The sequence below is a fragment of the Odontomachus brunneus genome, unplaced genomic scaffold (genome assembly GCF_010583005.1).
Source record: "Odontomachus brunneus isolate Ranch 3 - 2012 unplaced genomic scaffold, Obru_v1 Obru_scaffold_205, whole genome shotgun sequence".
In the NCBI taxonomy this organism is placed as follows: Eukaryota; Metazoa; Arthropoda; class Insecta; order Hymenoptera; family Formicidae; genus Odontomachus; species Odontomachus brunneus.
In genome coordinates, this window is record NW_022639655.1 from 1,814 (window position 1) to 16,038 (window position 14,225).

The following is a 14,225-nucleotide window of genomic DNA, read 5'->3' on the forward strand; positions in this document are numbered from 1 at the left end:
AAACGCGTTGTCATCCCGTAATCGACACAGAACGATAGAAGCATATCTGACGTAATATTCGAAAATAGACATTTTCAAGGGCGAATGTTTCTTTAAAAAACCCTAAAAAACTATCCGAGATTGTGTTCTCTACGCTAACGCGAAATAACTTATAACCTAACATTACATAGGCGACTTTCGGCCTATGCGCTGAATAGGAGTCATTTCGCATTCGCGAGAGTCCGAATGTTCTATTGTGATGGATCTGACGTTATGGGGGCGATTTTGGGATATTGGAAAAATATTTTCAATGTACTAGGTGTGCTACAGAGGCAGCAGAGTCCTGCAAAAACGCGTTGTCACCCCGTAGTCGACACAGAACGATATAAGCATATCTGACGTAATTTTCGAAAATAGACATTTTCAAGGGCCAATGTTTCTTTAAAACACCCTAAAAAACTATCCGAGATTGGGCTCTCTACGCTAACGCAAAATAACTTATAACCTAACATTACATAGGCGACTTTCGGCCTAAGCGCTGAATAGGAGCCATTTCGCATTCGCCGAGGTGGCCGGAAACATTCCCCATAACAGACATCATAGCGGAGACAGTCTCCCAAAGTTTGTTTACCAACTGTGTGGCAAGATTCGGGACGCCTTCTCGAATCACGACAGATCAAGGTCGTCAATTCGAAGCCGAATTGTTCCAGAAGCTAACGAAGCTGACCGGCGCAACACACTGGCGCACTACCACCCGGAAGCGAACGGCATGATCGAGAGATTTCACAGACTTTGAAAGCCAATTGCATATTATTAAACGCAAGACTGGGTAGAAATCCTACATGTCATCATGTTGGGCATACGCGCCGCTCTCAAGGAGGACCTACAGGCATCGCCAGCAGAGATGATCTACGGAGAACCAATTCGACTGCCGGGAGAATTTCTACAAAAATCATCGGCGGAGAAAAACGACTCCAGCAGCTTTATTCAGGACCTCAGACGTCGCATACAAAAGCTTCAACCGCAAACAGTACGACAGCATGGTCAACGAGCCGTCTTTGAATACAAGAACATGAACGAAACGATTCATGTATTCATAAGATACGATGCTCCGACGCGAGCATTACAGCCCACATACGACGGTCCTTACGAAGTCATGCAAAGAAATCCAAAGTTTTTTAAACTGATGATAGGAGCAAAGACGAGCAACATCTCAATCGATCGTCTAAAACCGGCATACATTTTGACGGAAGAAACAAGTATTCCGTCAGCGATGCTGACACAGCAACCGAAGATCGCGCAAGACGTTTTAAATGAGACGGCAATCAGGACAGAAAGCGGGAAAATTTCGAAGCCTCCGGTACGCTTCAAGAACCCAGCCTTTAAACAACGAAGGGGAGGCTCAGCAAGCGAGGTGCATAGGGAATTTAAAAGAACGGGAGATGCCTTATATGGGGCGCACCTTATAGCGGACGAGTGCTGCGAGAAGTGCGGCTGCGCGACGATAAATGGGAGCCTCGCGATGAAATTCAGGGAAGCGCGAGCCTAGCGATTTTTCACGGAATTAAAACTCACTCACACTCACCACATGGAAGAAACTCTCCTATAAATAGAGAGCAAGGTGAGTGGACTTTTAATTCGCTCTCGTCTTCCGACGACGAAACATCTCTTAAGGAGAAGAAAAGTGAACTAAATCCTGAGACGCCCAGAGAGAGACGTACTAGCTCCGCTACCAGGAGCAAGAGCCAACACTCTTTGCGGGGAGTTGATTCCAGCTCAGCCGGACGGACGCCGGAGACAACCTGAAGCCGCAGCAACACCGGCCTCAAGGTGAGGCTCAGGAGCGACGACGCCAACGGCTCTGGGCCCGGCTACTGGACCTGTTCTATCCTGACAGCAATGAGGAATTTGCGGAGACGTGGGTAGGCAACGTGCCCAATTCGCCCGCCTCTTTGTGGTCATCCATCCCGGAGACACCTTCATCGACGAAGATCCTAGGACGCCGTCACCTAGGAAGCGACCCGCCGTTGCCACACAACGACAGATGGACAGAGCCTCATCTCCGCGGAAGCGGCAACGTTTGTACACAACACCACCCCAGACGCCTTCGCCTCTCAGGCGGCCTCCTGGGGCAGCACCGGTGGTCGAGCGCTCGCAATCTCCTGACGACGTGGAGGCACAACTTGTGGCATCCCAGTCTGCGATCCCGAGTCTGCCGAACGGCGCGATTTCGCCTTCGGAGCATAAGTACTTCGCCGGGCGATCTACAGAGTCCCTTCGGCCTTGGGTGCTCTAAACAATCGATCAGGCGCCAATAAGGTAAGGCTCGGTCGCTCGTAGAGCTGCTTACAACTTGAAACATACGAGCAAGGCGTCCGCTTTCACCTCGGTACGAGTCCAGGAACCTGCCTTCGCCACAACAACCTCGGCAGACCACCGACAAGGCGACGCAGAAATCGTCTTCCGATGTCGATCACCACGGAATCCGGTACGACCAGCGATATTCGGCGTTCGCGGACGATCTTCGCAGAAGCCGACGCGGCAGAGGACGACCGTCCATCACCGTCGCTCATCACGAGAGCCGATGCTACGACGGACACTCCAATATCGCAGCCGCTCGCCATGAATAAATAATAAACACTGACACACGTACACACTAGAAGGATGTAAAGAAGAATAAAACACGACATTTTTATATTAATCTCCATCTCATTTCTTGCACATACTTTCCTCTTCTCGCGAGCGATTATCCTAAGATGGAAACAAAGAAAACGACGCACGCGACCACAGCTATTTTTCCGGTATGGCCATCATATTCGAGTTTACCATAGCATTTTACAAATAACCATTTAGATTTTTTAATTATTAATTAAATAAGACTGGCGAACGATCGTGCATGCGCTTATTCGTTATTTTTTTTAATTAATAACTCAAAGTTTTATATTGAGTGTCTGAAAAACGATAGAAACATTTTTTGTTCAATTTGACCTAATCTACAGACTAAGATCTGTAGATTAATAATCTACAGAAGAGTTATATATGTTATCAGCAGACACTCCATATATTTCATAAATAACTAACTGCGAAAACATTAAATACGTGCTTTTATATGAAACTACATTAATATGAAGGTGCATATATGTGTGCACATATATTTCCATGAACACTTGCGTTTACATAAACATGCATATTTTTGTTTAATTTTTACTAAGACGGTCATTCATAAAAATGGTTAATTTAAGTAAGAACTGTAGCATTAACTTTACATTTTTTTCCAATTTCATTGCAGTGAATGTGTAAAAAGTATTAGCCAGGATATTATCAATTTTAAATAGACATAAATTAGCCATTATTTACTAATTATTTGGTTCTAATTAATATCTGATTAATGTTAGATTAGGAAGTAGAAATTAGAATATTGCAACTTTTGAATATAATCTAGCTGTCAATTGCTAGTCTGTTTAATTTGGCTAACTTCTGACTAGTCTTAATCCAGAAAATACATTTTTAACAACACCATCTATAAAAAAATTAGAATTACCTATAATTGTGAACAATAATTATCCAATTTTATCTCAACATAATTTTCTTACTTATTTGTTCAATAGTGACTGTCTAATTAAGCCTAAACAGTCAAAACTGACAAACTTTTCATATGTGACTATGTTTCCTTGGAAATTTTTCTATTCAGGATAGTTAAATAAAAGAATTATGAGAAATTCGGCTTCATATAACACAACTTACGAAATATTTTCTTTTTTTAATTTTAATTTCAAGACATTCGAGAATGTTGTCGTGAAGTTAATTAAATATTGATGTAGGATTTAAGCAGAGTATTCTGCACACATATTTATATATTTCTTTCACCTTACCGCAACGAACAATTCACATTAAGATAACTGCACACGGACGAATAATTTCGTTTGAAATAATATACCGAATGTTTGACCTTTTAGCTGTATGAGTGCCGGTGGCAGCGATAAGGAACGCTCAAACGGAAACGGCAACACATGTGAGCGGTTGAGGCATTCTAGCGAAAGTAAGACGTAACTAATTTCGAAACTACGCGACTAGCAGACGTAACTTTACCGGATCCTTGATTTTCACGGATATCCCAGCTACGCGTGTCGTCAGAATAATAATAGGCTAGCAGTTTGGGCATAATTGTGCGCTATTTATTATGATTGCATTTTAGCTTACTGTTTATGTATTTGTTGTATATTGCATTATGTCCAATATATCGGAATTTTACTTTTCGGATATACAAGATATCAACAAAATATAAATTAGAAATTTATAGAATTAATTTTAATAAAAAATCAAAACAACTTTAAATTTATCTCATTCAGCATATATCATGATTATTTATTAATAATAAAGACTAAAAATTATTAATAATAACGACTAAAAATTCTCTGTTAAACCAATCTTAAAAGGTAAGATGAATTTCTGTATAAGTAATATATATATATATATATATATAGTGGGAGTCTTATCATAGCATGGAACTTAATTCTTATTATATCAACATCAATAATGTAGGGGGAATAAGGAATAAGTCAGAAGGAATTCCCTTTTTTAGTAGAAACTGAAGAACCAGAGCGACATTTATCTTATGTCGATATTCTAGTACGATATCAACGGCGAAATATAGTTGAAATTTTGCAGTTGCGGATAAATTTTCGCGTCAAGTGAATACAATATCGGTATCCGAGAATGATGGGAAAGTGCCGAATGGTAAATAATTGTGAGTTGTTAACAACAATGAGCAAAGTCACAATGTGTTATCATCAGTAGGTAAAGGTTAATAACAAATTCGGTCTTTGCAAATTATATCATTACGATACACATTTCTAAATTATTCGATGTAATTTAGATAAAATTTGATACGCTATATTATGTAATAACTTATATACGTATAGTAATTCCCATAAGTGCCGTTACACAGTAATTCCGATAAAATTTAACTGCTTAACCAGTTATTGTTAACATATCGACAAATGTACAATTTTAAAAATGACACTTGATGTCACACAATATATTATCAGAAAAGAAAGAAACTACGGTTTACTTCTGAAACAGTATATATTTGCTGTATTCTAATGAGAAATTGTAGGCTAGCTGACGCTAAATCTACAATTTGCTGTTCTCATCGACTTAAGATCGTTATATTTAACCCTTTGCACTCAGACACATCTTTGCTATATTTAAAATGTGCCCTCTGAGAGAACATCCGAGTGCAAAAGGTTAATATATTAAACCTAAAGACACTTGGTCGATATTAATTGTTATTAATTATTGTTATTATTTATTAAATAAATAATTATTGTTATTATTTATTGTTATTTATTTATTATTGTTATTTATTGTTATTAGTGTCGTTTTATGAATGCTAAATATGTTTCTTTATTAACAATGATGGAATAAAGTCCTGTATATTTACAGGATATCCTAAAGATCCCAGGACATTCCCTGAAGATATTGTGCTGTCTGGGTTGTTATAAAAACATTGTTACATCATGAAATTATATCAATAATTAGTAATTTTTAATTAATTAAGATCTTGGTTTCTGTGACAAATAACAGTAAAAATAATACTTCGAAGTGGTGAAACGAGTGCATTAAGAAGTTGAAACTGGTCTTTTCAGATTTTTTATTTAATATTCGATTTTTTGAGCATTTTTAATCCGTCTTTTTTAATATAAGACCGGCTGCAGATTCGTGCCTGTGACGTACTCTAAAAGTAACTTTCCGATTGTGTACAGAGACAATATGTACTCAGACAGCACAATCTTTCAAAGACATCCAAAAGACATCCTGAGTACTTCTAAATGTCCGCATAAGTCCCCAGGATATCCCAAAGACATCCTGAAGACTTCTACATGTCCGTAGATATCCCTTGAAGATTTTGTGCTCTCTGGGTAACAATTGAAGCATCCTTTGATTATCTTAGCGCTATTTGCCGTATTCTAATGAATATTGTCGGTTAGCTGACACTAAATCTGCAATTGACTGTTTTCCTCGGCCTAAGATTGTTATATTCAACATATTGAACCTCAAGACACTTGGTCGGTATTAACTTTTATTAATAATAGTTATTTATCGTTATTGTTGTTATTATTTATTATTATTTATTGTTAAAAATTGTTATTAATGTCGTGCAATATTCGTAAATAATTTGTAAGCACAATAATAAAAGACAATTGTTACAATTAATTAACTGATAGTCAATGAGGGTTAACAGTTTATGAAATTTATTGTAAATAAATATAAAAGATAAATAATTAGTAAATTATTTGCTGTTTTGGTAACATTTTCGATATTAGTATATATTTTACGTATACACTAAGCAAATATTTCATTTATATCTATTTATTAAAACTAAATATATTTATTATATTTATAATTGCGTCATAAATTATAATTAAAATACATATATTAACTTTGATTCCCTTTGCTCATATACAAGAATTATTAAATCTATTTTGAACCTGACAATCAGCTAATCATGAAATGTAATATTCATGATTGTGAAATATAGATGACAATGTGCTTTATTATGTCGTGCAATCATCGACGACGTGATATAGTTTCAATGTACGAATATTTTCAACGTTATTATCTTTTTGCGCATAAACTATTAATATTTCGTGTAGATCTGATGCAATTTTTTCATTTCGATTGGACCTCCACTTATGGAAAAATCTTCTTTTCATATATTCCTGTGTAAACTCATCTTCTAATTCTGCCATTCGGTCATGAGGCATGCTCTCCAAAAATTGCGTTAGAAAAGACAATATCATTTCTGTTGAAATAATTAATAATTAATCTAAAGTCATAATTCTTAAACAACTTAAGTCGTGTGTCATATTAATACTTTAAACGATAATCAAATAACAGAGGAAAAATCTGTTATACGGAAATATTATTTTAGAAGTTCATACCTGGTATTTTCTGTGCGTCATGAGCAGAATAGGTTCTCTCTCGATGACTGCAATGATGGACATTGAATCCAACACTTCTGAGTAATGCTTTTAGATCTTTATGTGGATGCTCCGAATCGTGGAATAGAGGAATGAAATTATTCGCATGCTGTGTAAGCGAAAAGAAAATATTTAATAGTTTATAGAAATAAATATTTGCAAAGGAATATAGCATATAGACAATAATATTTACCTTCATGTACGACATATATCGATTGTCTTTCTTTAATTCAAGTAAAATAAAAAATACGTCATGAGATAGTACCGTTAATATTAACACAGATCCGCCAGGTCGAAGTAAGCGATAGATATTTTCAAATACTTGTCTATTAAATAAAGAAGCAAAAATTAATCTATAAAGCGTAAATGAAACATAGATTTATCAAAATATATTAGGTTAGTGTGTATGTATAAATACATGAAATAATTAAAATATTGATTGGTATTTTTTCTATCAACGAAGTGACATCGCTATTTCGTTGTGTCATGGAAATATTGAAATACATTCACTTGTGTCGGTCACATGAAAATATTTGAAAGATAGTTGGGTGTAAAAAAATCAATCTCTAATGCACACTTATATCTTTCTTTCTGAATATTCTCTATTTTCCTAATATTCTCTAACATCTTCCTCACCGCATATCAGCGCACCAATGCAAAACGTAAAATGTGAATACGTGGTCATATGCAGAAATGTGTTTTTCAGGCAGATGTTTAGTTTGAATATCGAGAATTTCGAATTCGAGTCGTTCTTCATTAGCATGTAATTCCTTGGCATATTTGATCGTGTCCTCCGATAAGAGGTTTTGCTCATGGCATCGAGACCCAGAAGCATGTTCGGTAGATGCGTTTACTATATCTTGGAAAGATTATGAATTTTAGGCGTTTCCCCCATTTTCTATGATTTTACGAGTATTACAAAAAATTCAATTAGATCAAGCTCGGGGAATAGTAGTGGTACTAGTCTGGAAAACGCAACCATGGTTCCTATTATGGAAGTCCATGTTAACTGGCGCATCAGTTTATTTGGGCCCAAATAAGGCAATGTTGTAGAACGCTGCAACACCCATTGGCGTCAAAACTAAGATTGACGGCTGGAATATTGTCAGGGAGTCCTTTAGAAAGCGATATCTCGAGGAACATTTATTCTTAATATCCAAGGTGTTTTCTACGATTTCTTGAAATTTATTGCAATTTGTGTTACTGCTGTGTAGTTTGTACTTGGACTTGTGAGTACATTAAGATCAGTACCGGAGAGTGGTCAGAGGACAGTTCGAAGTTGGATTCACATTGGAAGTATGATATGCTTTTTGATATGCCTTTTATTATGCAGAAGTCTATTAGATTTGGAACTTTTTTCCTGTCTGTAGGCCAGTAGGTCGATTGCCTTGTTGACAACACGTCCAGACGTCCAAAGTCTCCATAGTTAGAAGAAGTTGACAACACGTCCAGACATCCAAAGTCTCCATAGTTAAAAGAAGTTGACGTCCTTTAGGTGTTATCAGCCTAGAATCTAATTGCGGATGTTTGGCGTTATAGTCTGCCCCCGCGGTAATATACATGGAAAAAAAGAATTTGCATATGTATATATGTAATTAGTTTGCTGCTACATGTAAACAATTAAACGTAATTTATTGTGTCGGCTACATTTTCTTTACTGTAGGAACCTATTTACTTGCTATAATAATAAGAAAACCTGCTTCTATATAAAAAAAATGGCTAATTTTTGTGGCAAATTATGTTTAGTTATCGATATGTAGCAAATCTTTTTTGTGGCAAAAAACTTTATGTTCCTTTGCTTATGGAAAAAACTGCAAGAATACATAAAAACTACTGACATGCTACTGAAAAATTAGTGTTTCTTCAATGGTATGCCAGTAATTTTTTCGTATTCCTATAGTTTTTTCCGTGAGGGTTCTATTGTTATTACCAATACATTATTAATTACGACAGATTTTCAGTGATTTATTCATGATAGACTCCAACAAAACAATAAGATACGCTAAGTCTCTATAGAAGATTATCTCTATCATATTCCAATAATGGAATACTCTTTTAACAGGGAACGACAGATAACGATAAAAGCAATTAAATTCTCTACAAATCCCATTGGTATTTATCGTTTTCTTTTTATTAATATTTTTTTATCACAGAAATCTATTTCGGTTTCAATTTTAAAGTTAGTTTTGCTGTCTTTCAAAATTATTATGTAACCTATCGTAATTTAATCTAATCGCGCAGTTGACGCAATACATAGCAAAACGTAGCGTGCGTGCTTGCGTACATATATGGGCGCGCGCGTGTGTGTGTAACTACATTTGCCGCTGATGATTTATTCCGCATGCAAATGCGACACACGCATGTTTTTACTTGCAAAAAAATAATTACTTCTTCTTAGATTTTATTTCAATACATTTGAGTCGATTGTATTATATATGTTTATACAGGGAGTCCGATACTAATCGAGCAACCGCCTACACATATACACAGATGCAATGAGACATATACACAATGCATGATTACAGATAGTAGATAAAATGGTTAACAGATTCATTCCAAATTAACCGAAGTGATCAAATAAAGAAAAGTTTAACGACAACAATATAACGACAATTTACTGTTTTATGTTTTAAGAGCATCAGCTCCAGACAGTGTTATATAAAATTCTTCTCCACTTTATGCATCGTGAAGAGTAATTTCTACATAACTGTTTGCTATTGTTGTTGCCATTATTATGTCACTTTTTACATCAATTAAAACTGCAAAAGATATTAAATATATAACGGTCTGACCGCTATATAAATACTATCTGTTAGCGAATTCGGTAGCTTGCACTAGTGCGCACTGAGAGTGCGCTAAGGCTTGTTTATAGTACATACTTATATTTAAGATCGTGTCTTAAATACATATTTAAAAACATTTTAGCTAACAAAATGATTCGTATATATTATATTACTAGATGTTGTACATATTATATTACTAGTTAAAAATATTTGAGAATTTATTTAAGACAATTTTTAAATATAACATATTATAAACAAAAGATATTGGACCGTCGCCTGTAGATATTAGATTTGCCATGTTTGGGACCAAACTAGAAGTATACTTATCTTACTTTAACTTATTGCAGTTCAGCAGTGCAGCCACTGCAGCTGAAAAGAACAGACCACTGCTTGTGTTGCCATTCAGCTAATGAATGCGTATCCTAACCGGAAGCGTGTCTCAAACATAGCGCAGCCAAACAAAACGTTGACATGGTGTCCGATCTCTTATTACAGGATTTCTATATGAACAAGCTTTATTGCGCACTGAGTGTGCATTAGTGCAAGCAATCGAATTCGTTATATGCTACCGAAGTGTTCGCGAAGCTCACCGAACGCTAACGTGACCAATGCACTACCTCGGAAGGAATAGCGTTGGTGGCGCACAGTTATAACGTAGAACACTATCACTAGTGACGTCATAATAGCGTTTGTTAGCGCTATCTTATAGCTCCGCGAACAACCTATTGCGCTAAATATTAATGTTACGTCTGATGAGAACCATTAGGTTTTTCGCATTTGTGGCAACTTTCTGATTGGTAGCTACTGCATCTACTGGAATGCATCACCTTATATTCTTATACCATGGAACCAATTTCGTTTCTTGTGAAAAAAGTAACAATTATATATAAAATCATCAAAATTGCATTTTATTTTGTATTTGTATCTAAAATGATAAATTTAGATACATATACGAGATAAAATGTAACTAGATACAGATATAGTAGATTTTCAACTGAAAAATATAACTAGAAACAGATATAGATACACAAAAAGTATATAGATACTGCAAAAAGATACATGTATATAGATATGTTACAACACTGTATATAAGCATTACTAAATATATTTTAATCCTGACAATCAACTAATTGTGCAATAATTACGATTGTAAAATATAAGTGCAAATGTGCTTTATTATGTCGTGCAATCATCGACGACGTGACACGGTTACAATGTAGGCATATTTTCGACGTCATTATCCTTTTGCGCATAAACTATTAATATTTCGTGTAGATCTGATGCAATTTTTTCATTTTGATTGGATCCCCGTTTATGGAAAAACCTTCTATTCATATATTTCTGTGTAAACTCATCTTCTAATTCTGCTATTCGGTCATGAGGCATGTCCTCAAAAAATTGCGTTATGAAAGACAGTATCATTTCTGTTGAAATAATAAATAATTAATGTAAAGTCATAATTCTTAAACAACTTAAGTCGTGTGTCATATTAATACTTTAAACGATAATCAAATAACAGAGGAAAAATCTGTTATACGGAAATATTATTTTAGAGGTTCATACCTGGTATTTTCTGTGCGTCATGAGCAGAAAATGTTCTCTCCCGATGACTGCAATGATGGACATTGAACCTAACACTTCTGAGTAATGCTTTTAGATCTTTATGTGGATGTTTCGAATCGTGGAATACAGGAATGAAATTATTCGCATGCTGTGTAAGCGAAAAGAAAATATTTAATAGTTTATAGAAATAAATATTTGCAAAGGGATATAGCATATAGACAATAATATTTACCTTCATGTACGACGTATATCGATTGTCTTTCTTCAATTCATGTAAAATATCAAATACGTCATTAGATATTATCGTTAATATTAACACAGTTCCGCCAGGTCGAAGTAAGTGATAGATATTCTCAAATACTTGTCTATTAAATAAAGAAGTAAGCAAAAATTAATCTATAAAACATAAATAAAGCATAGATTTATCAGAATATATTAGGTTACTTTGTATGTACAAATATATGAAATAATTAAATTATTGATTGGTATTTTTTATATCAACGAAGTGATATTGCTATTTCGTTGTGTCATGGAAATATCGAAATACATTCACTTGTGTCGGTCACATGAAAATATTTGAAAGAAAGTTGAGTGTAAAAAAATCAATCTCTAATGCACATTTATATCTTTCTTTCTGATGTTTTCCTAATATTCTCTAACATCTTCCTCACCGCATATCAGCGCACCAATGCAAAACATGAAATGTGAATACGTGATCATATGCAGAAATGTGTTTTTCAGGCAGATGTTTAGTTTGGATATCGAGAATTTCGAATTCGAGTCGTTCTTCATTAGCATGTAATTCCTTGGCATATTTGATCATGTCCTCCGATATATCAGTACCTGTATGTACAATGCAATTAAACTGTAATTTTTGTTAACATGTATTATATTTTTGCAATGTGTTACTTTCTTACCAATGACTACCGCGTTTGGGTGAAGTGCGGGTAAGAGAGTATATCTTGTAACGTCACCGGGACCGCAACCAATATCCATACACTTTCCTGACATACATCCTAATTCTTCTTCAAATTCGTGAAGTAAATGTTGTACGGTAGAATGTGAAAAATTGTTTGTTTGGATGTATTTCATCGGATTTGCCATATTGAGTTGAAGACAGTAATGTGTCTGCTTCCTTGATATCACCTGTTTTAATAATGTGTATAAATTAAACGTCAGTTGCAATTTTTTTATCCTTTTATTTTTATTAATAGATTAACAACGTATCCAGTCTTCAGATTAACAACATTTCATTTTACACCTAAATTACTAAATTACTACTAGATTGTCGATTAAGATTTCCCTATTAAGAACATCTCAAATTATAATAAATTAGTTAGACTTTATGTTATTTTGCTAATTCGAGTCTTCTAACTATTCCCTTTTGATCTAGTAGTTGAACTGCTGCTGTACTAGAGTGATTTTGGAATTTTTCTTTATTCTGCGCGAATCTTTTGACTTTTTCCATATCCATATCTATTCCGAGGTCTCTGTGGAGGTCTTCGTTACGAATGTACTAAGGGATGTTAACAATGTTCCTCAGCACTTTATTTTTAAATGTTTATATTTTTCTTTAGTTATTTTTTTTGTGCAGCCTCATAGCTGGATTTCATGTGTCCATATGGCTTCCAATATCTTGTGTAACGGTAATTGTGTAACAGTAATTTATTATGAATTGATAGCTGGGATTTCCCATCAGTCAATATATTCTTTTATATCTGAGTCTTAGTTCTTAACTTTCTTTTTAATGTATTTTTTCCAAAGCAATTTAGCATCGAGGTTCATTCCCAAATATTTTGCCAGGTTGGCATGGTTATTCTTATGACACGTAATGTTCAATTAGTCCTCGTACGTACATTGTAAAAACTGATGTGTTAAATTTAACATATTTTATGTATCTCAAATCATTCACTCTCAATTTATGTGTAAATTTAATATAAAGCAAATGTGATAAAAAGTAATACGCATAATATGGGAAAAATTAAAACAATAATTTTACTCAGATTGACTGGTAAGTGTTTCGTTCTCGTATTGGTACAAATAACCTGAATAGTTTTGCTTCCATTTAATTTAATACGTCATCGTTTTGTCTATCTGTTGATTCTGTTTAGAGCCATTTGTAGTCTGTTACTTCTTTAATGTTGTCACTGACAGGATAGTTGTGTCATCAGTAAATGTAGCAACGGTTATTTTGTTTGTTTTAGTACCATATCCAGTGTATAATAAATATAGTAGGTCCTTGGTGTACATCAACTTCCTTGTGGTACATCTACTTTTATTTTTCTTTAATTCAGAATATTATCCTTCCTATTTTATCCTAAAATCTCTTTCTTTAATGTACGACTCTAATAATTGATTATATTGTTCTGATAATATTCTTTTGATCTTATATAATATTTTTTCGTGCCATACTATGTCAAAGAAGCTATGTCTAAGAAGATTATTGATTCTATTCATCAACTTTATATATATATATATATATATATATATATATATATATATATATACAGGGTTGGGGACGTTACTTTTTAAAAGTAACGCGTTACCGTTACCGTTACTTGGGGTAAAAAGTAACTCGTTACCGTTACTCGTTACTGATTCTAAAAAGTAACGCGTTACCGTTATTTGAAAAGTAACGATAAAAAAATCGTTACTTTCCGTTACTTTTGTAGAAAAAAAGTTAAAATCGGCATATAAAACGAATAGTAGAAGAGACAGTACATAATTTATACATATATAAAGACAAAATATAAGATATTTAAGCGGGAAGCACACATTATTGCATAAAGCCCATTCTACATTAGTCGCAAATCGCAAGGTCGCAAAGAAATTGACTAATCATAGTCGATTGTTCTTCTTGCGATCGAAGAATAATCAATTATGATTGGTCAATTTCCTTGCGATCTTGCGATTGCGA

General features: G+C 34.6%; 3 protein-coding genes across 5 annotated transcripts in view; 1 reads left to right on the top strand and 2 right to left on the bottom strand.

Moving 5' to 3' along the window:
* Positions 1-829: 829 nt before the first annotated feature.
* On the top strand, positions 830-1,528 carry LOC116852194. The gene has a single exon (XM_032832280.1). The coding sequence runs from the start codon at positions 830-832 to the stop codon at positions 1,526-1,528; it is 699 nt and encodes a 232-aa protein (XP_032688171.1).
* Positions 1,529-6,524: 4,996 nt separating this feature from the next.
* On the bottom strand, positions 6,525-7,966 carry LOC116852186 (juvenile hormone acid O-methyltransferase-like). The gene is made up of 5 exons (XM_032832263.1): positions 7,942-7,966; positions 7,599-7,821; positions 7,156-7,288; positions 6,924-7,071; positions 6,525-6,784 (listed from the first exon to the last, which is right to left on the bottom strand). Exons 1-5 carry the CDS (start codon positions 7,964-7,966, stop codon positions 6,537-6,539), a joined length of 777 nt encoding a protein of 258 aa, XP_032688154.1. The 3' UTR covers positions 6,525-6,536.
* Positions 7,967-10,892: 2,926 nt separating this feature from the next.
* The window catches only part of LOC116852191 (juvenile hormone acid O-methyltransferase-like), a 14,457-nt gene continuing 11,124 nt past the window's right edge, over positions 10,893-14,225 (bottom strand). For all 3 annotated transcript variants that reach the window (XM_032832276.1, XM_032832275.1, XM_032832277.1), the window contains exons 2-6: positions 12,226-12,454; positions 11,980-12,151; positions 11,541-11,673; positions 11,309-11,456; positions 10,893-11,169 (exon numbers count right to left, since the gene is read on the bottom strand). In XM_032832276.1, the coding sequence (XP_032688167.1) occupies positions 10,955-11,169; positions 11,309-11,456; positions 11,541-11,673; positions 11,980-12,151; positions 12,226-12,412 (855 nt within the window). In that variant the 5' untranslated portion in view covers positions 12,413-12,454 and the 3' untranslated portion in view covers positions 10,893-10,954. The remainder of the gene's footprint in view (positions 11,170-11,308; positions 11,457-11,540; positions 11,674-11,979; positions 12,152-12,225; positions 12,455-14,225) is intronic.

Bases quoted from the DNA above. Each gene is read 5' to 3' on its own strand.
- LOC116852194 (XM_032832280.1), top strand. From the start codon at position 830: ATGTTGGGCATACGCGCCGCTCTCAAGGAGGACCTACAGGCATCGCCA.
- LOC116852186 (XM_032832263.1), bottom strand. From the start codon at position 7,966: ATGGACTTCCATAATAGGAACCATG. The intron at 7,289-7,598 runs GTGAGGAAGATG...TTTATTTAATAG, and splicing joins CATTGGTGCGCTGATATGCG to ACAAGTATTTGAAAATATCT. The intron at 6,785-6,923 runs GTATGAACTTCT...TTATTTCAACAG, and splicing joins TGACGCACAGAAAATACCAG to AAATGATATTGTCTTTTCTA.